A 26,410-nucleotide genomic window follows, 5' to 3' on the forward strand; every position below is an offset into this window, starting at 1 on the left:
TATTGTGATGTAAAAATAGATTTTTATATAATTTTTTCATGCCACCACCTTGTAATTCCTCATTTCCGAGCATCCTGAGATTGCGCTGAGGTTTATTTTTCTCTTTTAATTGTTTGCCATGGCATGCCAATTTATGATGAGATATTCTCCCTGAGATCAGAGCAAGGCCTGGGCATAAATAACTGCCATCACCTCATGGCAGGCAAGGTTCTGGGGCACCCAAAATGCCATCAAACAACGTCAGGCTCCATGTGATGCCACAATTTGGAGTGTGGCGGGGTGCAGGTTCATATTCATCTGAAGCCCTCCAGGAAGGCAGGAAATGGGGAGGGACTGCATCCCTCCCACCTGAGCAGAGGCAGGGTGCAGTGTATCCCCACCTCTCTGGCCCCTTGCTTGTGGGAATGCAGCCAAGGAAAACTGGCTCTGGCTATGTTTCAGCCCTGGTCACCTGATCCATGTGTCTTATGGGTCTGTGCCCTCCTTGTTCTCTCGTTGCGTGGGGAACCCATCTCCCCATAAAGCTTCCCCTCAGAACTTTGAGCTCTTCCGCATTGAATCCTTTGGCCTGGGTTCCCTCCCAGGTGGACAGCCCACAGGAGAGCTTACTTTGGGAGATGAATGACTGCCCTCCCCTGCAGAAAACCCTGGTTGCCCACCCAGTCAGGCTACCTCCTCTCTGCAAAGGGCAAAAGACTACTGACCCTCCAGAGACTTCCTTGTTTGCCAAGGGCAGAGGAGGTCACTTCCCTGTCCTTGCAGCTTTGATGGTGGGTGCTGTGAGTACAGCACCAAGGCAAACCCGGGCAGCTTCTCCCACACTGCACCCCAGGGGACCCTTGGCAGCCATTCACTTCCCTCCTGGCCTGAACCTGGGGCCTCCTTTCCACCTCCTGATTCCCTGGTCTGCACTAGACCAAGGAGGAATGCCTCCATCTGCCATCCAGAAGCTACTGGACAGTATCTTGCAGATGGTCAGCTAGTGGAGCATCTTGGTGCTTCTGGGCGCCTCTCCTCCATCGGTAGAACTGCCGCGTTTGTCGGGGATGAATGAGTAAATGAAAGAACGTTTAGATCAGAGGCTCTCAAACTTTGGCATGCATCACAGTCACCTGCTGGGCTCCACCGTTTCTGTTTCATTTGGTCTGAGGTGGGACCTGAGAGTTGGCATTCTTAACAAGTTCCCAAATGCTGCTGTTGCTGCGAATCCGGGAACCACATTTTTAGAACCACTCAGATCATTTGTGTCTCTGTCACGCTGATGGACGGGAGGGGTTACTGAGAGCTGGGAGCGGGAGATGGAGAGAAACGGGGAGCCTGCATCACAGTTCCTGGGATAGATGTGGAGAACATGCGGGGAGAGGGGAGAGGAAGATCAATTACCGGCAGTGCACAGAGACTGGGGGGGGAGGAGCGGAGGGGGAGGGGGAGCGGAGGGGGAGGGGGAAGGGGAACAGGGAGAGGATCTGAACTAGGAGACGGTGGGCCTCTCTGGGGCTGGGGTCGAGGGCTTCCGGCGCCTGGTGGAGACTGCATTCTGAGAGCGGCCCGGGGGCAGAAGCAGCAGAGGGCCCAGCCTCCGGCACCTTGCCAGGGTCGGGCGGCTCAGGCCCCACTGTGCGGGGACGGCATCCCGGACACACCCGGCTGAGCGGATCGAGGGTGCGGCAACCCCTCCCTGCCCGCACCTGCTACCCTCTTCTGCCGCCGCCCAACTTGAGGTGGGTCCCGAGGAGTTGGCACGGGGAGAGGCGTCCTGGCCAGTCTCACGGGCCACTGCGCCCCTGGGCCGCGTCTCCGTCTGGCGCGCACGAACACCTGTGAGCGATCAGCCAGGTGTCCATCGTTAGGTGCATGGGCCCAGGTGGAGCACCCATCTGCGGATGGGGATGGGGGGCGGCCGAGGCCCCCCGGACTCAGGGTGGAAGGCGGGAAGTGGGAGAGATGGCGGCTAGCGGGGAGAAGGCGGTGGGCCATGGGCGCACATGCGGGATGCCAGATGCCAGGTCCCAACTCCGGCCCTGCAGCTAACTAGTTCTGCTACCCTGGCCAAGTCACTTCCTCTCCTCGTTCTCAGTTTCTTCATCTGTAAAATGGGGCGATAATGATTTCCGGTTCCGGCTCCACGGAATTGTGATGTGGAAGGCCCAGAGAAGCTCCCGCACAAACCAGACCTGTGATGCCCTAACCTTTGCTCGCAAGCCAGCAGCGGGTGTCCTCAGAAGAACCGTCACTCATGGCCTCCCTCTGGCTGCTTCTCACTGACAACAAGGCACGGACTAGCAGCACCCAGCTGCATCTGCCTGCCTTCCTCCAGGTCTGGTCTCCTGGCCGTCTCGCCTTGGCCCCGAGGGGGCGCTGTCTACCGAGTCTGGGCGTGGTCACCGGGGTTGAGTCTTACCAGTCTGCGGCCTTGGACCAGGGTACGATCTCGGATCACAGCAAGGTGGCCGTGGGATGCAAGCATGTGATGTGCTTGGCACAGAGCCCGGCACAAGGGAAGAGGTTCACGTATAAGACCGTTTGGATAATGGGATCCTGACCAGCCCTAAGCTTTGTCAGGCCCTGCTCTGCCCCCTCAGCACAGTGGACCTGGATCCAGAATTTTCCAAAAAGAACTAGGTAATCATCAACCTGGAGCAATATAGAGCTTAAGGATTTCCCTTTTTTCCAACAAGTAAAGGCTGGCCACTGACTCCCAGGCTGCCCTGTTCAGCACGAGTCTTGCTGGGGCCTGGTGAGAAGGTAAAGGGGCCGGGGGGTAAGTTGATATGGCATCCTGGGGGCTCTGACCGTCTTTCCTCTCTTCCCTCTGGGCCTGGTCCCATACAATACCCTCTGCATGGGTTGAGCTGCACTTTAGCTCTTCATTCATTCATAAATCATTTATCAAATACCTGCTACCGGTAGACACTGTGCTGGGGATAGGGAGACATAGATGAATAACGCACGGCCTGTCTTCTAGAGGGTTTCTGTGACATGGAGGCCAAAAGTCCTTCCTTCATAGGGCTACCCTTAGTGCTTAGCCCAGTGCCGGGCACGTGGATGGTTGGCTGTCGCTCACGTCATGGTCATAATGGGGCCGTATAGTCTAGAGAGAGCCTGCCAGCACTCTCAGCATTATCCCTGGCACTCGTAGGGCAGAGAGAGTCTCCCCTAGGTCAGGTCGTCCTGCAGAGCCATGCTGGAGCGTGGCTCTTTCCCTCAGATTTCTGGCTCTAGGTAGCATGAATCATGTTCTCTCCCTGTCTCCAAACTCAGGCCTTGGTCACCTCACTGGTGCCCTCTGTGGGGGCCAGGCGTCTTCTCTACCTCCCTCCTCCTGGTAGGCTCTGGGTATGGGGGAGGGCTTGCTCCCCACAGATCCTACCGCCTAAGAATCTCCTGCGAGCTTGTTAGAAATGCAGACTTGGGGCTTCCCTGGTGGCACAGTGGTTGAGACTCTGCCTGCCAATGCAGGGGACACGGGTTCAAGCCCTGGTCTGGGAAGATCCCACATGCCGTGGAGCAACTAAGCCCGTGGGCCACAACTACTGAAGCCTGCGCTCTAGAGCCTGTGAGCCGCAACTACTGAAGCCCGCGCACCTACAGCCCATGCTCCGCAACAAGAGAAGCCACCGCAATGAGAAGCCCGCGCACCGCAACGAAGGGTAGCCCCCGCTTGCCGCAACTAGAGAAAGCCCGCGTGCAGCAACGAAGACCCAACACAGCCAAAAATAAATAAATTAAAAAAAAATTGCAGACTCTTGGCTTTGCCCCAGACCTACTGGATCAGAACCTGCCTTTTAATAAGATTACAAGCATAATAAAGTTTGAGAAGCACTGTTTTAGGCCTGCTGACCCGAAAGGCCTGCCCCCGCCAGAGGAAAATGGAAGATTGGTCTTCAGGAGATGCCCACGGCTCAAGGACCAGATCCTTCCAGGTTTGGGGCCTAGCTCCCCATCTCTGCCTTTAGGGTCCTCTCCCGCCCCAAGAAAACTGGTCTTACTGTAGCTGACCAGATTCAAAGATCTGCAGATGACACCCACCCGGCGGGGCAGGGGACTTGATGGGCTCAGCTACGGGTCTTTAGTGCTCAGCACAGAGTAGGTGCTTTTATTTTTTTTTTGGTTGTGCTGGGTCTTAGTTGTGGCATGCGGGATCTTTGTTGGGGCGCACAGGCTCTTCATTGTGGCACTCGGGCTTCTCTCTAGTTGTGGCATGCAGGTTTTCTCTCTCTAGTTGTGGCTCGTGGGTTCCAGAGCACGTGGGCTCTGTAGTCTGCGGCACGTGGGCTCTCTAGTTGAGGCGTGCGGGCTCAGTAGCTGTGGCACGCGGGCTTAGTTGCCCTGCAGCATGTGGGATCTTAGTTCCCCAACCAGGGATTGAACCTGCATCCCCTCCATTGGAAGGCAGATTCTTTACCACTGGACCACCAGGGAAGTCCCTGGGTGCTTAACTCTTGTTTATTAAATTGCAACACATTCTTTGCGACTGGAACGCAGTACAGTAATAGGGTAAGAACTGGCTAGGTTGGGCACCACTGCCTTGAGAGGGAGTTTCCAGGCTTCTGTTCTAGAAGCCGATGCCTGCTGCCAAGGATGCTACGGAAATGACTCCTGCTTTGATGGAGTCAGAGGATTCCTGAACCCCCTCCCCATAAAGCACCAAGACAAAGATAGCAAATATGTGGGACACATATGACCACCCCCCCTTCTTACACTCTTGGTAGACATCAATAACTGATTGCAGTTGACTTTCTGGCATGACCTCAGAATCCTTTTCTACATAGCACCCCAGGGAGCCAATATCAATTGATCAGATGCGGCACCATTTGAGATCTCTGCCTCAGGCCTCTCCTCAGGAGCTGCCCTCTACAGATCCGGCCAGATGGGACAAGGAGGCCAGGCCAGTTCCTAGTGACGCCCACTGCTCCCGCCCTCCCACTGAACTGCCCAGAGTGGGTGCACTGCTGCCCCTGGGGAGACCCCTCTGTAAACCACCCTCCCCAGATGTTCATAGCTGGGGGGTGAAAGCCAGCCCCAGACCTGTCTTGCCCACACAGGCAACTGTCCCGAGTGTACATGACTCCCACCTCCCACCACTCTGCAAACTGGAGAGTCAGGGACTCAGCCAAGTGACCTCAGCTCCCTACCCCTCCTCTGACACCTCTGGATCCCATCTGGCCTGAACCCCACAGTGCTCTCACGAGCAGGCGGCCTTTATGTGCCTGGATTTTGTAGCGTCATCACGAATTCCTTTCACCCGAACAGTTCTGCCCAGACTCCCACCTTCGTCGGGCACTGGCTACCCAGGTACAGGCAGGCTGCCGGCGCCGTGCCTCCCTGTGTCGGCGGCATCACTGAACGCTGCTCTGTGTCGGGGCCTGCACAAAGGGCTGCGCATCTCTCTCACTGAAATCTGACAGCAACTATAAATGCAGGAACTTTCACATTTTTACCTTCAGTTTACAGATGAGGAAACAGCATCAGAGAGGTTAAATAGCTTGCTGAGCCTAAGGCTCCGCAGGAAGTTTGAAACCCAAACTCTGAAACACCCGCTGCAGGACAGGCTGGAGAGAGGGCAGCGTGAGGGGCTGACACGGGCAGGGCGGGTGCCTGCAGCGGACGGGAGGGAGGGCCGCTGTGCAGCCTGCCCTTTCCTCTGCTGTGAAGCCTCTGAAGCTCAGAGACACTCCTGACCACAGGTGAGCCGTGCCTGTGACTACACCCCAGAGCCCAGCGGGGTACCGCTTAGATTCGCCACAGCTCTGGCCTCTCCTTCCATGCAGACAACTGAGAACACGGGCTCTGTCCCCGGGCACTCACCTGGCCTGGACCAGCACTCAGGTGGATACAGGAGACCTGCCCCAGGGTAGAGGGGGTGGTGGCTTCCTAGGCCCCGGGCACCCAGATGACTCTATGGATTGAGGGTGCCTGCATACTGAACCGCCTCAATGTCACTCGCTCCCATGGCACAGCGGCTGGGCCCAGGGCCTAGAATAATGACTCCGTCAAGCTGGGATGATGAATCTGTGCCGCCAGCCTGGCAGCAAAGCCCTCGTGCAGTGCGAACAGGGACCTCCCGCTGGCCTTGTCCAAGGTCCTGAAGCAGCCGTGGTTGGGCTCTGAGGCCCGGATTCTGCCCAGTGTCGATTCAAGCCCCGAGCTTCGGTGCTCTGGCAAAGACTATGTGCCAAAAAAAGTCTTTTAAAAGACCCTGGCACCAAGAATAGCCAAAGCTATGGTGACAGAGGTAAAAACTGTCATTACCTTGGGTGGCAGGGGCCTAGGGAACGTTCTGGTATGCTGACCTTCTAGTTTGAGTGATGGTTTCAGGGATGTATAGACGTGTAAACATCCAGGAGCTGTACACTTACAATCTGTGCACCTTACTCTAAGTTTTACCTCACCTTGAAGTTATCCGGGGACTGTGAAGTCAGATGTCTTATGCTTTTTCCTAGTGGGTGGTGGGGCCTTACTGGTCAGTGCCCAGGGCTGACGAGGGCAGGCCTGAGCTTTGGTCTTTAGTCCTGTGGCCGCACACAACCCTGGAATCAGGCAGGCAGCCTCCCCAGCCAGGGGAGGGTTTCACTCAGTGTGTTCCCTTAACTAGACCCACTCTCTACCTGGTAAACTGCAGAAGCTGTCACTTTGTCCTTGAAACCTTCCCTGGCAGAGTGAAGTGCTCCTTTTTTAGGTTTCTCTGACCATAACTCCACTTAACTCCCAGGAAAAATTCACTTTCTCTCCTCTGAGCTCCCATGCCACCTTACTAATACCCACCTCCCAGACTGAGTCCTGGGACATTCCCAGTAACTGACATCCTTCCCTATTCCACCCCCAAAGGGTTTCCTGCTCCCTCTGGAGGTGACCACCATCCAGACTTCTGTGTTTATCACCCCTTTGTTTTGGTTTTGTATTTTATTACATACATCAAAGGTGTCAACGTGTCCCAGTTTGCTCAAAAAAGTGCCAGTTTACATTTGTCGTCCAAATGTAAGGAGTTAAGTGTCCCTTTACATTCTCAAAAACATCCCATAAATCTTATGATCACTCAACATACACATACATGTAAGCAATGTATTAACTTGATTTTGAACTTTAGAATAATGGCATCATATGGTATGAAGTCCTCTGAGATGCGCTTGCTTTACTGTTTCCAAAATTTACCCGTGTTGTTCTGTTACCACAATTCATTCATTTTCATTGTGTGGATATGCTTGTGGTGTCTGTTGTGCCAGTGATTTGAAGTAGGAACAAAACTGCAATGACCGCTCTTGCACGTGACTCCTGGTGCGGGTTCTTACGGCGCAGGCGGCCCTTGGCCACAGGCCAGGCAGGAACTGCTAGCGTATGGGGCGTGCACTCTGTCAACTTGACAAGCGACCACCACAGCGTCTGTATAGACCTCTACTTCCATCAGTTAACTAGGTTTCTCTATCACCAGTACCTACTGTCCTCATAGACTGTAAACCCCACGAGGCTAGGGCTTGGTCCTCTTTGTATCCCAGCCCTCAGAACAGTGCCTGCAACTGGTAGGCGCTCAGTAGATGCTGAAGGCCTGAATGTTCCGGGGGCTCTGGGTGGCTCCCCTCCTGAGAAAACAACTCAGACACTGCTGCTGGCAGGGCAGCACGAGCAGCGGCTTTGCACAAACCGTGGGTGTTGTAAGCCCGCTGCAGTTACAAGTGCTCTGGGCCCGTGGCAGGAGGGGTCCCCTGGCCTCCCTCAACTGAGCCAGGTCCCCAGCTCGCCTCCGGGTCTCTGACGGCCAGGCCCACTGAGTCGGGCACCCACCAAGGTGAATGCCAATGATGTAGAGAAAAATCACAGGCCTGGGGACCTGTTTTCTATTTCTGGGCCTGCCATTAATAAACTGGGTGACCTTGGGCAAGTTACCGTGTCTCCTTCCTCATGTTGCAAAATGACTTTGGACAGTGATAGTCAATTCTTGAACTTGAGAAGTCATCAGAATCACCTAGGAAGCTTGTCAAAAGTGCAGACTCCCAGACCCTGGCCCACAGGAACTGAGGTCTTGGAGTGGGAAGTGATACATGTATAATTACCTGAGAGTGAATTAAAAAAAGATAATGAGAAGTGCTTGTCTGTGGTGAAAAAACAGTACACAGGGATTTATAAGAAGATACACTCCCCACCCCCAGTTGTGCTACCTACAGGCAACCGCTTTTAATCATCTATTTTAGATCTTTTGGTGGTTACCATCTTATTGCTAAATAGGCCAGTTCTTGTTTTATCAACTTCAAACATTACCCATTGTCTTCCTGTGATGATAGATGAGGCTTGAGCTCACTCACCCCACCCCCATTCCCAATATAGTCCTGGCACTATTCTTGGAAGCTGCATTTTAACAAGCACCCCAGGTGATTCTGAGGTAGCTGGTCTGCCAGCCACACTTAGAGAAGCACTGGCTTAGCGAGACGTCTGGGTAGAGACACTGAAGTTCCCTCTGACCATCTCTTAAACCCCTGGTTTTTCTGCTTGGCTTCTAGAACTTGCTAATAGACCCTTTCCCCACCGCTGAGAGCTCTGAAAGGCCGGGCATGGGAGGCACGCTGGCAGCCACACTGTTCTGGGTTTGTGGTGGGTGGAACTGCCCTGCCTTGTCATCTTGCTACCCCTTCTCATAATGTGTCACCTCAGGTCCCCCAGCTGTATAATTAGGATGAGCAGATTTCCCCTTTAGGGACTGGCATAGCTCTGGCAGATTGCTGAGCATCTTAGTTCTTTACAACCACCAAAGAGTAGTATCTTCAGACAGCGGAGCACACAGAAATGAGAATGCACACACTAAGGCTAATGTAAACAGGATGAACATCCCAGACAAGCTGAGCGAGAGAAGGCGGGCACGTAAGGATACGTACTGCACGACTCCACTTATGTAAAATTCAAACCCAGGCAAAACCAAAAATGCAACAAAACAGGCGAAATTCATCCACTGGGATAAAACAGGAGTTGCCTTTGGAGGTGACAGTGACTGAGGGGCAAGCTTATGACGGGCTGGTGCTGTTCTGGGTCTTGATTTGTGTGTTTACACGGCTATGTTCACTTTGTGAAAACCTGAGCTGCACAGTTACAATCTGTGCACCTTTCTGAATGTATATTTCCTTACAAGTGTTACCGATAAAAAGAGAAGAAAAACCAAGCAACTCTCCTTCCTTCCCCCTGAACGATCCCCTCCCTAGGATGGGCCCGGGCAGGCAGAGGTGGCGCAGTGAGGGGCAGGGGAGGGGCAGGCTGCGACGTATCTCAGACTTCCAGCCCCGTAGAGTGGAGCGGCCTGCTGGGTCAAGGAAGTGGCTGGAAATGAGGCCCACGCATGTTCCCTGGGAGGGCTGACGAGATGCTAGCCAACCAAGACTCATGTGCCACCTTCCCCACCTGCTAGCAGCCAAGCTGTCCGGGGGGAGGGTGGCGTATGGGACCCCGGCCCGCCTCCCCAGGCTGCTGGCCAACCCACTGTAAATATTATTACACTCCTACGCAACTGAAGGGCGTTAATTATTAAAACACATGCCACCCGGGGTAGTGCACTGTAATTAGGTTCAAATTAAATTAGCATCCTCTTGTAATTAGGACATCAATAACCACTCTTGAGGCACCAGTTCTCCAGCCCCTCCCTGCTTCCCAACATGGGCTAAAGCAAGAAAAGGGGTCCACTGACTCTCTCCCTGGGACGGAGAAATAATCAAACCAATAAATAAAGTGGAGGCAGCCGTGCGAGCCCTTCCCTCCACCGCCTGCCTTCCCTACTGGTCCTGCCCACTGGCCGGGAGGAGGGAGATGAGTCACTGGGGAGGGGTCTCGGGCATCAGTACTTCTCCCTAGTGGCTAGTCTAAACCCTAGAGTCTGCAGCACCAGCCCTCAGAGACTGGGAAACTTCCAGAGCCTGCCCAGATTAGCAATGCTGCTCTCCTGCCATCCATTAGCCCAACTCGGTCCTCCTCCTCTGTGATGCCTCTCCAGCCACCAGGCGATGGCCTCAGTCCCTCATCCTCCTGCGCTGCCACTGCTGTGGCTTGTTTTGGGTGTTTCAGCATCTGCTTCCTCCTCCGCACCTAGATCGCCACGCCCCCGAGAGCCTGTGGAGGTCCTCTTGGCACTCACTAGACCCATCGCTGTGCCGGTGCTGCTGGGTCTTAATCCGTGTTTGGTGGATGGATGAATGAATGACAGGTGCTCAAAAGATTCTGTTGTTCAACTGGAAAGGTGGATGGGAAGGCAGAGCTTATGATCCTGACACCAAGAGCCATGTTTTGCAACTCTAGCGGGAGAAGGACCTTTGGGGAGGTTTTTTTTTTTTTGGTGCTATTTGTGCAAGTGCTGATGCTACTTGTGCAAGTGCTGATGCTGACTGGCCTCAACTGGGGATGAAAAGAAAATATGCCAATGCACCTGCACACTCTTGAGTGCCTCCTTAAATTCTGCACCCTAGGCGCCTGGCTCGTCTCATCCTAGTCTCAGCCCTGCCCAGGACAGACCTCAGGAACTCAACCGATGTGGCAAACAGAGGAACACTGAGCTGGGGCCAAAACCAGCAGCAGCAGGGCCTTCTGGCCTGGTGAATATTCTGACCTTCGTCTAAATCAGCCTTGGAGAAAGAAAGTAAGAAGTGGGAAGGTTCAGGCATCATTTCAATTGGAGAACCATGAAGGGTTTATCCTTGGGCACAGATGTAACCAAGGCAACTGTTAAGACAGTGAGATGACTTCAGACCCTTTTAGAAAAGAGTGAGCTGGCATCTTGCCCCTCTGCCAATTTCATTCAAGTGAATACACCGACCTACCTCTGGGCCCTACCAGGAGGTAGAGAAATGGGTGAAATGGGCATTTTCTTTTCCATGACCAGCCTCCACGATGGAGAAAAATAAAATGAGAGATCATGGTGGGAGTGAGCCTGCCTGCGGGGGCAGAACAGCTTCTCCGGGAGTGGAGACAGATGGAGAGACTCACACCCATTCCTGCGGACTTCTCGGGCCCCATAGGGGCTGTACGGATCATGGAAAACAGTTTACTGGACCATAAAGAGGTTCTGATTCGAGGAGCATAAACACTCGTTCTGACCAACCCAGAGGTTCCTGAGGGGAGCCATGTGCAAATGAGTCAAAAGAGAAGATCCCCAGCGTTCTGCATGATGGCCATGGTGCCAGGTACACCCACCAGGCCCCAGGAGTTGCTTGGAGCTCTGAAGGCCTGCCCTGCTTCAGGAGTATAGGAGTATAGGAAGACAGGAGTACAGGAAGACAGGAGTCCTGGATAGAACCCCACGTGACCCCTGGGCCTGAATGAGTGGGTGTGGGGCAAAACTGCCAGAAGCCAGATTTTTCTGGGGCCCAGGACCTCGTTTAGGAATGAGAGCTGGCCAGCCAGGCCCCATCACCTCCACTGACTTTCCCCAAAGACTTGACCAAAGGACCAATCTTAAATAGCAGCTTAGAGAATCACCCCAGATCAGAATGTGGGGGGAAAAGTGGGGCTGCCAAGAAGATGGGCCACCGTGTGACACCAGAGTATGTGCCTGGGAAGGTCAGAGCCACAAGGGTGGGGCCCTGGGGTTTGGGAGAACAGGCAGGTCCCCTAGACACTGCAGCTGCTGGAGTGGTGAGCGCCCAACACGCATACACCTGCTTTCGTGCCCCGAGAAGCACGCAGGCCCCTCACTGCACACGCCACGGTGGCCGCTCTCAGCGCCCCCCCCCTCGGGGGCTAGGAGTAGCCTGGGGTTTCTGAGCTCCGTGGCCAGCTCCACCTGGAGGACTTGGGGGACACCTTGTCAAGTCAAACAGAGTCCAGAGCTGACCCGGGGAGACGAGCTCTCCTCGGCCTGCTGCCCAGACCCCTCTCGGAGCCCCCATCCTCCAGCTCCCTTCTCCAGTGGACACACACTGGAGGGAGATGGGCAGGGACCAGGGGCCACTGACCTTAACACATGCTGTGCCAGCCTATCTGGCATCAGCCTTTCCTTCTGTTACAGCAGGAAGAGGGAAATCACCTCATCTCCCTCGGCAAGTCCCTTCTGGCCCCTTGTTGGGGCTCTGGTGGGTCCTGCCAAAGGACAGGCCCAGCAACCTCCCGCCTGGGCCTGGCAGGACCGAGCCTGGCCTTTCCTGCAGGGAGTGTCCTGGGCACTGCTTGCCGAGCTGCTAAGGTTCTTGAGGGCAGCCACGTGCAGATGAGTCAAAAGAGAAGATCGCCAGCCTTCTGCATGATGGCCATGGTGCCAGGTATGCCCACCAGGCCCCAGGAGTTGCTTGGAACTCTGAAGGCCTGCCCTGCTTCCCATGACTGGCTATGTTTCTAGGGGGTGTGGCCAGGCATATGGATTAGACCTTGGGGGTCATTCAAGCGCCCAGGCATATGGATTAGACCTTGGGGGTCATTCAAGCGCCCAGGTCTCCTCATGGCTGGGGCTGCCGAAACCCTGGGCTCTGGCCTCCACCATGATCAATAAGGGCTGCAGACAGCATGTACTATTTTATTGGGCCTCAAAAGCTTTAAATACAGAAATGGGGAGGGCTGGCAAAGGGGCAGACGTGGACACGCTGGCATTTGAGAATGGACGTATCAGAGAAACCACATAATCAACAGCTGGACAGAGAGCTGGGGAAAAGGGGAGTCTGGGATAGAAGTGGGGTGCCAGCTGGCCTTGGGTGCCAGGATCATGCCCTCCATAGAACAAAGTCTTTCATGTTTCTTTCTGATCTGAGGACAATTTTTAAAAAACAAACCCCCAAAGAGAAACAAAATCAGCTGGGACAGCGGATGGCGGTGCCTGTGCTCGCAGAAGACAGCGGCCTGTCCCCTGAAAGCCTTGGGCTCCCCCCACCCCCCGTCCCCAGCCCAGATGCCACCCTACAAGACATTCCCATACACTGAAGCAAAGCTGGACCCAATCTATGCCCCCGATTTGAGGTCTGGAGCTGAAAACCCCCTCCCGGCAGAGGAAGAGGTACTGGCGTGAGCGGTGCTGGGGGCCAGACCCGATTCCCTCCTTAGCGGCTGTAGCCAAACTCATCTGCGTCATCGGCTCGGAAGTCTCCGTAGCGCCACAGGTTCAGCTGCGAGAAAACAGAAAATGGCTCTTCAGGGAGGCAGGACCTGCTGGGACCCAAACGGCCAAGCCCCTCTCTCAGCACCCTCTGGGGCTCCTGAGGCAAAAACTCACCCTGGCGCTCTTGGCTGACTCCTGGGCGTTCAGGTATTCTGTGATCTAGCGGGACGAGGACAAAGGGATGGTCAGGGTGAGGCCCAGGTCACGTCATTCCCCTGCTCAGCGGGTCCCCAGCTCCCTCCAAGTAAAATCCAAGTGCAGAGTCACAGTCTCCTAGCTGTTTCTCGACTCTCCATGCTGGCTGCTTCACCCGCCTGAAACACGCTTCCTGCTCCTGTCTACCTGGCTACCTATCCTGCCCCTTCACGTCTTTGGTCAAGTATCACCTTCTTAACGAGGCCTCAAATGACCCCATTTAAAATCACCACCACTCCCTCCGACATACTCCTGAGTCCCTTTCTTTACTTCTACTTTCCCTTTTTCCATTGTACTTATTGTCTAACATTTAATTTTGTTGACTTATTATATTTATTTTCTTCTTTGTCTCCTCATGCTTGAATGTAAGCTCCATGGAACGTTGTCTCTTGTTCACTGAGATTTGTAGGTCCTCAGTAAACATTTACTGAAAGAATAAGTAGGTGAATGAATGAACACATTAGGTGTTTCTAGACACCAGAGACTTTATAGGTAGCTTCATATGGCGGACACTAAGAGCTCCAATTTTACAGGGAAACTTAAGCTAACTCCTAGGAGTGATCTAGGAAACTGGGGGGAAGACTAGGGGTCGGGCCCCTCCTGTCCAGATGAGGCACAGAAGTGACTCACACTGAGGTCTTGTTCCAAATGAGTTAATCAACTTGCATAACCAGAGCCATGGATCCACAAACCACCAATCATTATGCGGGAGAGAGGAAAGGCAAAAGACGGGGGAGAAGGGGAAGCAAGGGCACAGTGGAGAGAGGAGAACACTGGTTTCAACCCTGCCGCTCGTGTCCCTCCACTCAGGAGTGCGGGGGAGCTGGGCGCTGCAGAAGGGCACGAGCTTCCCACTGGCCTGGCGCGTCCCTCGAGGCTGGCGTGTCGTGGGGAGAGGCTGGGGGAAACTGGGATGGGAACGGGGCTGAGCGGGAGGCCTGGGCCTCGTGATCAACAAATGAGCAGCGCAAGGAGGTTTCCCAGGTGTTGGCCCCCGATCCTCGTGGTCCACCCTACCGAGCAGCCGGGCGGCTGTGCTCTCCTCACGTCATCAGTGGGAGACTCAGGCTTCCAAAGGCTGAGCTCTAGGGCCAGATGTCTCATGAACGAGGGAGGCGGGGCTCAGGCCCAGCTCTAAGCCCTGCGCCTCTCCAAACAGGCTGGAGGGGTGTCGTGGCAGAGTGGCGCTGAGTGCTGGGAGCTGGTTATGGACTGGGAGAGGAGCAAGTGAGGACGGGAGAGACAGCACAACAGGCTGTGACCTTCGCCACGCCACCCCTGGCAGAGCTTCCTAGCCTGTCACCGGGGGTACGGGCAAAGGCAAACTTTCCGCTCCAGTTTGCAGCTGTGTTTTCAGCCAAACCGGCAGTCAATTAATTTGGGATGTAATTAGCTTTTTAAATTTTAAACCCCAACAAACCCAAATCCATTATCTTTCCCCAACAGGAGCAGCAAGACGGTGGGTTCCCCGCTCCCTCTCTGGCTCCCGGCGCAGTCCCCTCCCAGTCCCCCCGTGACGGCGGTGGGAGGCGCGAGGGACACCCCGCATCCACAGCACGTACCACCTTCTGGAACTGTTTCTCCTTGCGCACCTCCACCATGACCAATCCCTCCTTCACCAAGCCCAGCCCCACGTCCCCCTTGGAGTCGGCAAACTGCAAGGTGACGTGGGGACAGCCGGCGCTCAGGTGCTCCACGTTGAGCAGGCACTGCGTGTTCTGGATGTCCCGCACCACGCTGTCCACGGCGTCTGTTCGAGCATCCTCCTGCAGCAGGGACACCCCCCGGTCGGCGTGAGAGGCGAGCGCCAGCCACGAGCCGTGGGGGCCCCAGGTCCTGTTCACGGACTTGAAGGGAGTCTGCACAGCACGTGCCGGCATCACCTCGCTCCCCGCTTAGACCCCAGCGAGGGAGCAAACAGGCTCTGGACATGAAGTGCCCCCTTGCCCACAGCCCCTCCCGCCTACAACACGAAGAATAACCTCCCTGCCAGGGCAGACAGGGCCTGACATCTCCTGCTGCTGCCCGCAGGGCCCCCGACACCCGGCTGCGGTTGCTGGACCAGTCTTTTTGCCCAACGTGCCCTGGCCCACCAGGCCCCCCGTTTCTCAAGAGCCAGCTCAGAGGCTCTGATGCCACCTTCCCTCAACCTTGGCCACACCCCTCTCTCCCGTGACTAACAGACCATCATCGTTGTTTCTACTCCTCCCATCAGACAGTGGGACCCCAGTGGAGGATTTTCAGCAGAGGTGTGACACAGTCAGAGCTGTTTGGGGGCAGTTATTGCTGGCGGCATCGTCTGAGCCTGGAAGGGGTGCTGGGAGACCACTGCAGCCGAGAGCCCAAGAGGCTAGAGACAGTGGCCACTAACCAGGGCCGCGCCGGGGGCTCAGCCCCGTGAGAGGGGGCCAGGGTGAGGGAGGGGTGGGATCCGGGACGGGGCTGGGTTTCCTTCGTGCAGATACGTGCTGGGACTGCAGCAGTGTCTGAGTGTCATGGGACAGTCCCGCTGAGAGGAAGGAAGGCGTGGAGACTCACGTCTTGGGGCACCTGGATGAAGGCGAAGGCATACTCCGTGGCTTGAGCTGGCAGCACGCGAGTGCTGAAGGCAGGTGGCAGGGTGCCCAGGCGGGAGGACGGCAGGATCTCTCTCTGCAGAGGACACACCAGGCCAACAGCATCACACACTCGGAGCTCCCTTGCTCTCAGGGGACAACTCGCACGGCCAGGCCCCTAGGGATTCTAACTCAGCGCCTCCATCCCCCACCCCACCCCCCAGGGCTCGTTTCTGAGTAGCCACATGCACGGACTCGCCCAGTCAGCGAAGCCTGGGAGGTGGGAAGCCGGGCCCGGTGGTGGCACACCTGGTGGCTCCTGCTGCATACCCAACCTGGTAGCTCAACTCTGATCACTGTCTCCACTTTTCCCCAATACCTTCCCTCTGTGACATGGGCTCCCTGACCCCTTTCCCGCAGGCTAGGGGGGCCCTGGCTGGAAGAGCGCTCCAAGACGAGGGTCCAGGCAGCCCCCCGCCTGCTAGTGGTTCTGGCTCAGGTGTGTGGGGCAACCCCAGCCTGGCAAGACCCCTTCCTCTGTGTATTCCCGGGTGGTAAGTTGGGAGCATGGCCCAGCTCTGGGCTTTCTATTAACGGCCCTTCCACACTAGTCCTCAGGAGCGGCACGGCTCTGAACGACAGCGTTCTCTCCTGCTTACTGCTGGGAGACTCCCAGGCCCAGCCCAAGGGGCATTTCTCCCAGGGGTACCAGCCCCTTCCCAGCAAGCCTGGGTTTGGGATGTGCTGGGGATCAGCACACAAGGACCCAGTTGAGCATGTGGACCAGGGGCCTTCAGGGACCCACTCTTCAGAGACGCTGGGCAGAAGAGGAACCGGGGCTGTGGCTGGGGCCTGGACAGAGGACCACTCAGTGCTCACAGGCCTCGGACCAGAGATGCCAGTTTTGCCCAGTCACTCAGGGGTCACGCGCCTGTTAGAGGAACAGTAGAGAGGCCCACACGCTCACCATTCCGTCAGGGAGGGAGGGAGGGAGTCTAAAGCTCAGAGGGACCCTGGAGAGGGCAGATGGACTTGACCTAGGGGCCTACTGTGTTGAAGGGTCCCTGGCGGCACTCGGGGCCCCTCCCTTGCGTACTCGTCCACCTCCTGGCCCCCGCACTCACGTTGCCGTAGTCGATGTAGAAGACGTGTACTTTGGCAGGAGACTCGACTTTCTCCACTCGGGCGCGGTACCTGCAATGGCATCATGGGCAGAACTCAAGGGACAGCCCTGAGGAGGCCGGTCTCCCTGGAGCGTCAGTGATGGCAGGGCAGGGGCTACAGCATTTCCCTGCCCAGGGCTCAGAGAGAACACCCATGGGTGTCACAAAGGGCAGTTCTCGGACTGCACAGCCCGGGGTGCTGTGGCCACCATTTAATGGAGTCAGAGCATAGCTGGGAGCAGAGGGCGGGAGGGGAGCGTGTGGAGCGGATAAATGTGTCCTTGGGGCATAAAAGCAACAAGACTAATGACTAGATTGATGTCTGCTGTTTAAACCCAGCGCACTAGACAGCAGCTGTAATTAGCCGGCAGATCTGCCTGGGAGGCCACAGCAGGGAACCCATCCACATCACTTCGTCACCCTGGGAAGGCCACGGGCCCTACGCTTGGTAGATCCGACATAAGTGACCTTCTTGCAGCCTGCGAGCGCTGCGGCTCACGCCCCAGACAGCTGGGGTGGAGGGTGGCGGCTGGTCCGGGCTCACTGAGCACCAGCCTCCACCCTCACCCCACCCCCTACCCCCGCCCTGACGTCACTTTTCCTGCGTGGGGTGAGGCGGGTGTTGGAGAGCTCCAGCCAGCCAGGGCTCCCCCAAAGGAGTAGCCCAGGAGAGAGAAGGAGGGACACTTCTTTACGCCAGAGGCTGACTGCAGAAAAACCACGGGTTAAAGCGCAGGCCGCAAACGGGCTGTGGGCAACAAAGAGGGCCACTCTGGAGAGCTGGCCAAGGTCAAGAACAAGCACCCAGTGGAAAGCCGGCCACTACGGCAGATGCCTGAAGTCTGGCTAGTGGCTCTGCAGGCCTGGGCCCTGGGGACAGAAGGCTCCTACTTTAGACTCTTTCCCTTGCTCGGGTCCAGGTGGCCTACCATTCTCCGTCTACAAATTTGGCAATGCAGAATTCGCCCCGGCGGGGGGCATAGGAGCCCTCGACGGGAGGGTGGCTGGCGATATCATTGCGCATGTTCTCCATCAGCTTCTCCAACTGGGTGCCTGTGGGGAGGAACAAGGAGTGAGACCTGGGTGCCATGTGCCTTGGAGTATCATCTGTAGATGGGGCTGGGGAGGCAGATGAGCCTGGGGAGTGGGCAGGATGTGGAATGCTGTAGGGTGCCCGCGGCACTGGCTTGCCCCTGTCCCACAGGGAAATCCCTCTTTGGTCCCTGGTCGAGGAGGTTTCACAGTATCTTGCTGACACTTCAGGCCTTAGAGGCACCCAGTCTTCCAGTCTCGGCTCTCCAATCTACTGGCCATGGCCAGAGACGCCCTAGGGAATGTTCCTGGGCCTTGGTTTAGGAGGTAGAGAAAATGAGTGGACACTAGGCAAGGCCAAGGCCAACCAGCCTTCTCCAGTCCTACCAGGGCGGGCCCCGGCCTGGGCCACAGAGGCGGTGACGGACAGCAGCCACTCTCTGCAACATCTCCTGGGGGCAAAAGTGGAGCTGAAGGATGGGCCCCATATGACCCTGGACAAGGAAAGGGCCTCAGAATCTGCGCCATGCAAGGTGGGGAACAATTCTGGCAGCAGGGCCCGGTCTCAGCCTATTCAAACGTGGACACTCCGACCTGACGCGCCCCGTGAAGACACATGCTGAACTGAACCTCCAAGTGCTGCCAGGCTGGGGTCCCACCCTCCCACGCCAGCTCACTGCCCTCCTCGTTTGCGGGGAGGGAGACCCCTTCCCTGCCTTGTCTTTCCCGAACCAGGGTCATCGGTCCCTGCTGCTGGTCTGGTCTTCACTGGGTGTGGCAGCCCCCGAGGTCTTCTCAGTGCCCTCCCCTGGCTCCTTCCTGCCACAGCCCCTCACCCCTACTCTGCTGAGCATCAGCCCCCAGTGGCTTCTCCTCTGCGTCCCTCTGGGCCGGACTCAAGCTCTCAGCAGGCCCTTTGCTCCCCCTTCGCTCTCTGAGGCGAGGGTGGCTGGTGGTGGTGAAGGACTCGCCCCCATCCTCAGGGACCCCGGCCACTCTGTTACAGGGGCCTGACACATGACGGCCATTGGTACGCTTGTCACAGTGGGCCTTATCCATTCCCTGTCTGGTTTACGTTTCTGCCACTACGCCGGGAGCGCCTTCACGGCACAGACCATAGCTCACTCGGTTCTGCTTACTCTCAAGTGACCCAGTAAAGCCCCGGCTGTGCAGGGTGCTTGATGACTGCAGTGTTGAAGAGGGGCCCGCAGGCGCGCGCCCTGTCTACACTCTCGGGCCCCCATGCCGGTGTTCACAGGACGGTTTCAGGGACTTTTCGGAAGGCGCTGCCCTCCCCCCGCCCGGCAATAAACCCTCCGTTCTCCTGCACCTGCGTTCCTTGCCCAGACAGTAAAATTTCAGGGACTAAGAAGCTACCTCTACACAGACAAGGTCCTGCTATACTTGGTCTATTTTTATTATTATTATTATTATTATTATGCTCCAAGGCAACAGTTCTGCGAACAGGCAAAGCCCTCTGGGAAGCCCTTACACAGAGCCCGGTTGGTCATTTAGAGCCAATGGCAATGTGTTCATCATTTCACCAGATCCTTCCCGAAGGCAGGCTTTAATTAAGAGAAGGGAAACAGGGCCAGAGGATGTCCCTGCCTCCAAGAGGGGTAACAGGTTTCAGGAGAGGGAGGCTGGGTACGCTGAGGTTCGTTTTCACGCATCTGATGGAAGGCAGGGTTTTCTCTGGAGCCTACAGCTATCCAGGTGGCATGCCACACAGCACCTCACTCGCTACTCCAATCTTCCAACAATACACGGTTCCCCCCAAGTTCTCTTTCTCCCCCTATTATCTGCCTTGGCTACCACTCAGTGCAGCGTCCTGGCTTCCGAGAGCAGTCAGAGACAGCCAGGCGGGGTACAGAGCTGGCACAGGAAGCCTCTGAGATCACAGAGAGTATGTGGGCAAAGGCCTTGAACCCTCAAGCTCTGTCTCCTGGAGACTCCGGGCCTGTTCTTACTCAAGGCAGGTCCTACCCAGCAGGACCCAGAGGCCAGGTGGAGCCTGTCTGGCAGCCGGGGTACCCTGGGCAGGGTCTTCTCTGAGCCCCCTTCCCCGAGCTCCCCAAGGGCCGTTCTCGCTGGCTCCCGTGCTTAGGAATAGCTCTCCTTCCTACCTGGGCCACCTCCCAGACTCCCCGCACTCCACACCACCCAGCCTGGAGGCCCCCTCTCGGCTTGTCCCAAGGCAATGGCTGGGCCCCCTCTCACCAGGATTACAGCTGGCCACGAGAGAGCCGAATCCTTCAGGCTCATCATTTCCATCTCCGCCCCTCCCTGGCTTTGCTCCCCTCCCAAGTACAGCCAGCCCAGGGCTCGAGATGGTCAGTTTTTCCCGGTGAAATGACATTGCCACAAAAGCAGGTGCCTGCCTGGGAGATATCATCAGAGGCGAGGCGGCTGAGGCGAGGCTGCTGACAATCTGGAGCGGGCCTGGGGGTGGGGGCCGGGGAGGGCGGGCAGAGCCGCACCCTGCCACCTACGGGGCTGCCTCGAGTGCCACCGACACCTTCAGCCCCCTCCGCCTTGTAAGGATCTGCCTCTGTGGACCGAGAGCTGGCTCTAAGAGCTTCTTCCTCTGACCTCAGCTAAAATGTTTCCCTGCAGAGGGTGGCAATGAGAGGAGGGAGGTCAGGATGGAGAGAGTGAAGGGAGTGAAGGGGGGAAGCTGGGCTGGAGGGGCCCCAGCGCAGCTGCTGTGAGAGCCGGCTCTACTGCCCTCTCTCCTCCAGAAGCCTGAGGTCTCTGCCGAGGGGACCCTGGCCACAGCGCACTGCACTTGAGGGCAGAAGGAAGGAAGAGGATGGAGAGAGAGGGTCCTTCAGAAAAGACTTTCTGGGGATGACTTCCCCTAGAGTGCCGCCAGTTACCATGGCAACTGGCTACCACTCAGGGCTATGGCAACCTCTGGAGAAGGAGAAGCCCCAGCAGAGACAAGCCCAGGCTCCCCCTCCTCCCCTCCCAAGGAAGCTGACGGGGAGAGGCACTGAGCAGAGCTGGCTTGTGCTTCCTGACCACATAGAGACAATCTGTCCGTTGCTTCCTGATACACTCTGAGGGCTACAAATCCTCCTGCCCAGCCCTGCCAGGGGTGTCTGGGACTAAAACAATTACCTAAGAGTCTCCGAGCACCACCCAGACAAAGCTGGTTACCTCACCAGTCCTCAGAGGACCTGCTCAGCCTCGCCCGCTCCGGGGCTCCCTTGCAGCCGATAAAACGACCTCGGGCCCTGAGTGCGGCGCAGGGGCCCGGAGGTGGGCAGCAGCCACAAGCTATTCGGGGAGGCCCCCGGAAGCCCTGGGCTGTGTCCCTCCCTCCCACTGAACAGAGGGGCCCTGAGGCGGGCCAGATCATGCCAGCAGCCGTGAAGCAGCGGAGCCCGGGGCCGCGCCTGTGTGCTCACCCGTCTCCACATCCTGCACGTAGAAGTGCAGGTCGTCGGTGATCTCAGTCACAAACACTGGCTTGTAGCTGGCCGAGCGCTCCTTCTCCTCCAGCACGGGCGTCACCTCCTCCACGGGCTGCTCCTCATAGTGGGCCCAGACCTGCATGTGTGGTCAGCACAGGGGAGGAAGAGATTAGGAAGTGAAGTCAGAAAGGATGCCAGGAAAGGGGCTCTGGGCAGAGGGAATCACTGCCCTGGCGAGTGAGTGTGGAGGTGATGCCAGCACAGGACGAGCCCCTGGAAGCCTCCTACCTCTGGGCGGGGGTGGGGAGAGCACTTCCCATCCAGCGGCTCTGGCAGGCATCAGAAGCAACTGGGGAGCTTACTGAAAACGTAGGTGCCTGGGTCCCACCCCAGCCTGCCAAATCAGGATGTGCTCTCAGGGTCCCAGGGAAAGTAAGTCAAAACCAAAGTCTCCCCGAGATTCCCATTCCCACGCATACCAGCGTGTGAGAACCTCGGTGCTGGAGTGGTGCTGGGTCCCCATCTCCCTCCCTCACACCACCCTTTGGGGGTCACTCTGAACTCTCCAGGCCCTCCCACTGTCACAGGGCCACAGGCGCTCCTGAGACTCTCCAAGTGACAGCCCTGGGCCGTGGAGGCGAGGGCTGCCACTGTGCGAGCACGCCTCTGTTCTCACCGCCAGCAGGCTGCTCTGATCCCGGCTCAGAAGCTGGGCCGCTCCCCTCCACCCTTCCCTCTCCCTTCCTCCCCTAGCCCCGGCACTGTCAGGGCTGTGGCGGCTCAGAAGCTGATTCGGGGTGACAGCACGTCAAATCCGATCCTGCGGCCAGGAGATTATCCCAGTAGTGAGGCCTGTCATAGCAGGAGAGGGAGGTGGCTCTCCAGCTGAGCAGTGCAAAGGGGGTGGGGGAGTCCGGGGGACTGGACCACACACGGGGTCCCACAGACACACACACAGGAATGAGTGGGGTGGTGATAAAATATTAGCCCAAACCTTATATGCTTACTAGGTGCCACACTAAACGTTATCCAAGTACTAGCTCATTTAATCCTCACGACAACCGTTTGAAAAGGTATAAACATTACCCCTGTTTTTACAAATGAAGAAACTGAGGCACACAGGCTTGCTAGATGTAGCAGAACCAGGATTTGAACACAGGTGGCCTGGCCCTAGAGCTCTTCAAGGGGAATTTTGGCAGTGACTGGGCCTCTGGACACAGAAGGCAGCACTGAGCAACGGGGAAAAGCTGTAGGTGGGGAGATGTGGACTCTGGTCTTTTCATTTTGCCCTTTACTTTGTTGTGTGACTTTTGTCAAGTCACATGCCTTCTCTGAGTCTCCTTTTCTTCCCTTGCAAGAGGTGGTAGAGTATGACCACATGATCACGCAGCTGACACACGGACTCCTGGGGGGCATCAGGAAGAAGCTGAAGGGCAGGAAGGCTGGAATTACTGAACCACTTTGGGCCACACACGCAGAGGCCATGCTCCTGCCTTTAATGTGGCACGAGTGTGTGTCCTTCCAATAGAAGGAGAGGCAAGGGCCCCGAGAACTGGAATGAGCAACAGGGACTTTCTGAGCCCGGGGGAGGCTGCCAGAGGGTGGCGGAGAGGGATGGGAGAGACATCACCTGGGCCCAAACTTCTGCCCCCTCCCCAGCAGTGGCCCTCCTGACCCAGCAGTCTGTCCTCTGCCCCCTTTTCCCACCAACACCACCCTCCATTCTGTCTGCACTCGGTGCCCCTACCTGCTCCAGACCAAGTCAGCGGCCCTCCCCTCTCCCATCCTGCTCCCTCCTTTCCCAGCACACAGCAGGTTGGAGAGACAGGGCCCCTGTACTGCCTCCTGAGTGGGCCCCCATCCTAACCCCACCCGGCTTCCCTCCGCTGTATGGAGGGAGGCTCATCTTCTGTATGGATGAACTGGGAACAGACTGACAGGGTGAGAACAGAAACTGCTAACGACTCCTCAAGTAAAGGTGCCTCAGGCGACAGCATCAGGTTTCCTCCTCCTGAGAGAGGAGGTGGAGCGTCTTCCCCGCCAGGTGCAGGGGGGGCAGCGGGCCGGAGGTCACGGATGATGCAAACAAAGCCTCGGCTTGGCCCTCAGGCCCCTCTCCTACAAGGAGGTGGCAACGGGCCAGTCCTGTCGAGGTCCCACAGCTCCCGGGGCAGCAGGAGGGGAGCAGAGGGGTGTATACTGCTGCCTCCTGAGGTGAGAAGACACGGGAAGCACGAGGTTGCTAAAGGGCAGAAGAGGGAGAGCTCCTCCTCAGATGGAGGAGCTCCACTTGTAAGAGAGGACGGGCTTGGCCCTTCAGTCGTGGAGCCGTGCAGGGTCCCTTCCCAAGCTGGTCAGTGTGGCTTCCTGGTGGGAAGCAGTCCGTCAACTGGATGGGCTTGGCCGCCCAGGTCCCCACCCTTAGAACAAGGGCCTGCTTTGCCCACACTGGCTTCTGTTGCCCCCTGCAGAACCTGGGCAGGGAGGGGACAGACACATCGGCAAGACACTCTCTGTGACCCCTCCATGGCCGCCCTGGCTACAGACACAAGTGGGCAGTGGGCAAGGGAAGCCCCTCCCTCCTCTGCTACACGCTGCTCTGTCACGCCATTTCCTGTCCTGCTCAGATCGCTTTTGCATTCCGGGGCCAGGTCAGGAGTAGAGGCTGTCTCCCCTCCTGTCCTCACCCTGCTCCTGGCCCTCCCTCCTCCCTGGGGAGCCCCGGGTGCGCCTCCTGGCAAGCGATGGGCAGTGTGGACCAAGGCTCCACTGGCTGGAGCCTCTCCTTTCTAAATCCTATTTAATATCGCTGCTCAGGAGGCTCCGGAGGTGGGGCTGGCATGGGGCCAGGGTGGTGGAGGCCTTCAAGCCCGCATCGGGGAAGTCAAGCTCAGTAAAAGCCAATCAATGGCCAATCCAGCCCTGTCAAGGGCCCTGCTGGGGCAAAAACGGGGAGGGGCGATGGGGGAACAGTCCAGACAGCTGCCATCTGCGGCTCCCTCTTTGGTCCTCAGACCTGCCCAGGATCCCTAAAGGAGGAGGAGGGGGGAGCCCTGCCTCAGCCTCCTACAGAGGAAGGGGAGGGCCTGACTAGCCTCTTCATGAGGAGAGGTGTCTGCAAGGCACAGGGAGGAATTAGGCCTGGCAGGGAGGCAGCTAAATTCTCAGAGCTGGGAATACAGCACTGCGGGGTTTCCCCAGACAGACCTGCTCAGAAGTGTACATGACATAATCACACCCACCTACGACTTCTGCTTGCTCCTGGTCTCACAAAATCTCTTAGTATTACTTTCCTCAGTCAGCTCATAGGTACCACGATGATCTTTTAACCCCAGATGTACCTGTCTCTCGACAGCTAACGCAGCTCTCATGGGGTCACCAATGGGGCAAGGCTGGGGATCCTGGGGACATGTCAGATATACAGTTTACTGTCCCCCAGCGGACCACCAACTTCTCTGAGTGCAGCTAACTCCGAGGGCCGCTGCAAGGCTCTGCCCACACTACTCCTGGGTCCCGGCCCCACCAGGAGGAGGCAAGTCATGTGAGGTCCCCCCGGGATCCTCGAAGAGGCTGAGATGTGCAGGAGAGGGGCCCAGGAGGCAGGCAGGCCCCCACCCTGAGGGTGGTGCGCCGCATTTTAATTGGACTGGAATAAAACCACGCAGCCTGGGTAAGTAATTAATCACTGGCAATTACTCCTCAGCACCATCACGTGGCACCAGCGAAATGACGACTTGGGTTCTTTCAGACAAATCCACTGTGAAGTAAACAGTGATGCCCAGTTCAGCACCTAAGCAAGGGACCACCCTCCATCTTTGACCAGATTCCCTTCTCTGTCCTCTCCTTGGTCCCTCTGGGGTCTCTACTCTCAGAGGGTAGAAGATCACTCAGATCTGAAGAGACAGCTTCTCAGCTCAGGTGCTGAGTAGCCAGGGAGCAGGGCCAGGGGGCAAAGATGCTTTCAGAATCTGGGCCTTAGAGGCTGGCACTTGCCACAGTGACACCCAGCTGCTAACTCGTTCAGCCTTTGCACGTGAGGCCCAGCACCACGCCTCCTCCATTTCCCTGCAGCGAGCAGAGGACATGCAGGTGGCAGTCTTAAGTTCAGCTGCCACAAACAGGAACCCCGAGAGGAAGCTCCTCTGTTGCGGGAGCCGAGGCTGTCTGCCTCCCCGTCACTCTAGGAGGAAGAGCTGGGACAAAGAAGGGTGGGAGTCTCCTTGGGGGCCCCATGGTGGCCTGCTCACTCCTCCAAGGCATGGACAGTCCCTTTCACCGGTCTTGGCTTTGGGGGCCACCTCTCCCTGGGGTCCTTCAGCCTCCAGTAGGATCGGTCACCTGCCCTAATCTCTAGGGGATGGGAATAAGACATACACAGAGATCCAAGAAGGTGTCCCGGACCTGGCCCCTGGGGGAAGTGATGTACCCTCTCTTAGAGGACAGGTGGGAAGAGCCGGAGTGAGAAGGAGGACGAGGAGCCCTCCGGGCCCCAAAGCCCCCTACGCCTTTTGGCAGGTGTCTGGGCCTTGGCTCTGAGAGGCGAGTTGTAAGCCAGACGGCTGCCCCGTGGGGAAAGAAACGTTTATTCCTGCAACCAATTTATGGCTCAGCACGGCTGTCCCATGAAATCCTCCTCAAACTCAGAGAAGCCCTGACAAATTGGTGGCCAGCTGATTTATCCCCATTATCAGTGCTGGGCTGTAAGTCAGCGGCGACAGGCTGGGGGCGGGGGGTGCCGAGCCCGGCTCCCATCACCCAAACCACTGGGTTCTTTAATCGTCCATTTGTTTCCAAAAGCTGCTTTCCGACCCACCCCCCTTGTCTCCTCAATGCAGTGTCTGCAGAGATGGATGGGCTGTAAATCTGCTGTCCTAACAGCTTTATGCATCTCCTGGGGCAGCTTCCAAAATGGGCTTCCCTGCAGGTCAATGTGAAGGAAATTCAGACGTGGGCTGCAGGCCAACCGGCCTCTCTGAGAGCACTGGAGGGCAGGCT

At 57.1% G+C, this 26,410-nt stretch overlaps 1 protein-coding gene across 1 annotated transcript in view; it reads right to left on the reverse strand.

Moving 5' to 3' along the window:
• Positions 1-12,455: 12,455 nt before the first annotated feature.
• SND1 (staphylococcal nuclease and tudor domain containing 1) overlaps positions 12,456-26,410 on the reverse strand; it is a 412,864-nt gene continuing 398,909 nt past the window's right edge. The window contains exons 18-24 of the mRNA XM_059933468.1: positions 21,410-21,551; positions 17,894-18,017; positions 16,926-16,995; positions 15,785-15,898; positions 14,809-15,012; positions 13,166-13,210; positions 12,456-13,058 (exon numbers count right to left, since the gene is read on the reverse strand). Coding sequence (XP_059789451.1) covers positions 12,993-13,058; positions 13,166-13,210; positions 14,809-15,012; positions 15,785-15,898; positions 16,926-16,995; positions 17,894-18,017; positions 21,410-21,551 — 765 coding nt within the window. The 3' untranslated portion in view covers positions 12,456-12,992. The remainder of the gene's footprint in view (positions 13,059-13,165; positions 13,211-14,808; positions 15,013-15,784; positions 15,899-16,925; positions 16,996-17,893; positions 18,018-21,409; positions 21,552-26,410) is intronic.

This window comes from Balaenoptera ricei, chromosome 9 (assembly GCF_028023285.1).
Source record: "Balaenoptera ricei isolate mBalRic1 chromosome 9, mBalRic1.hap2, whole genome shotgun sequence".
NCBI lineage: Eukaryota > Metazoa > Chordata > Mammalia > Artiodactyla > Balaenopteridae > Balaenoptera > Balaenoptera ricei.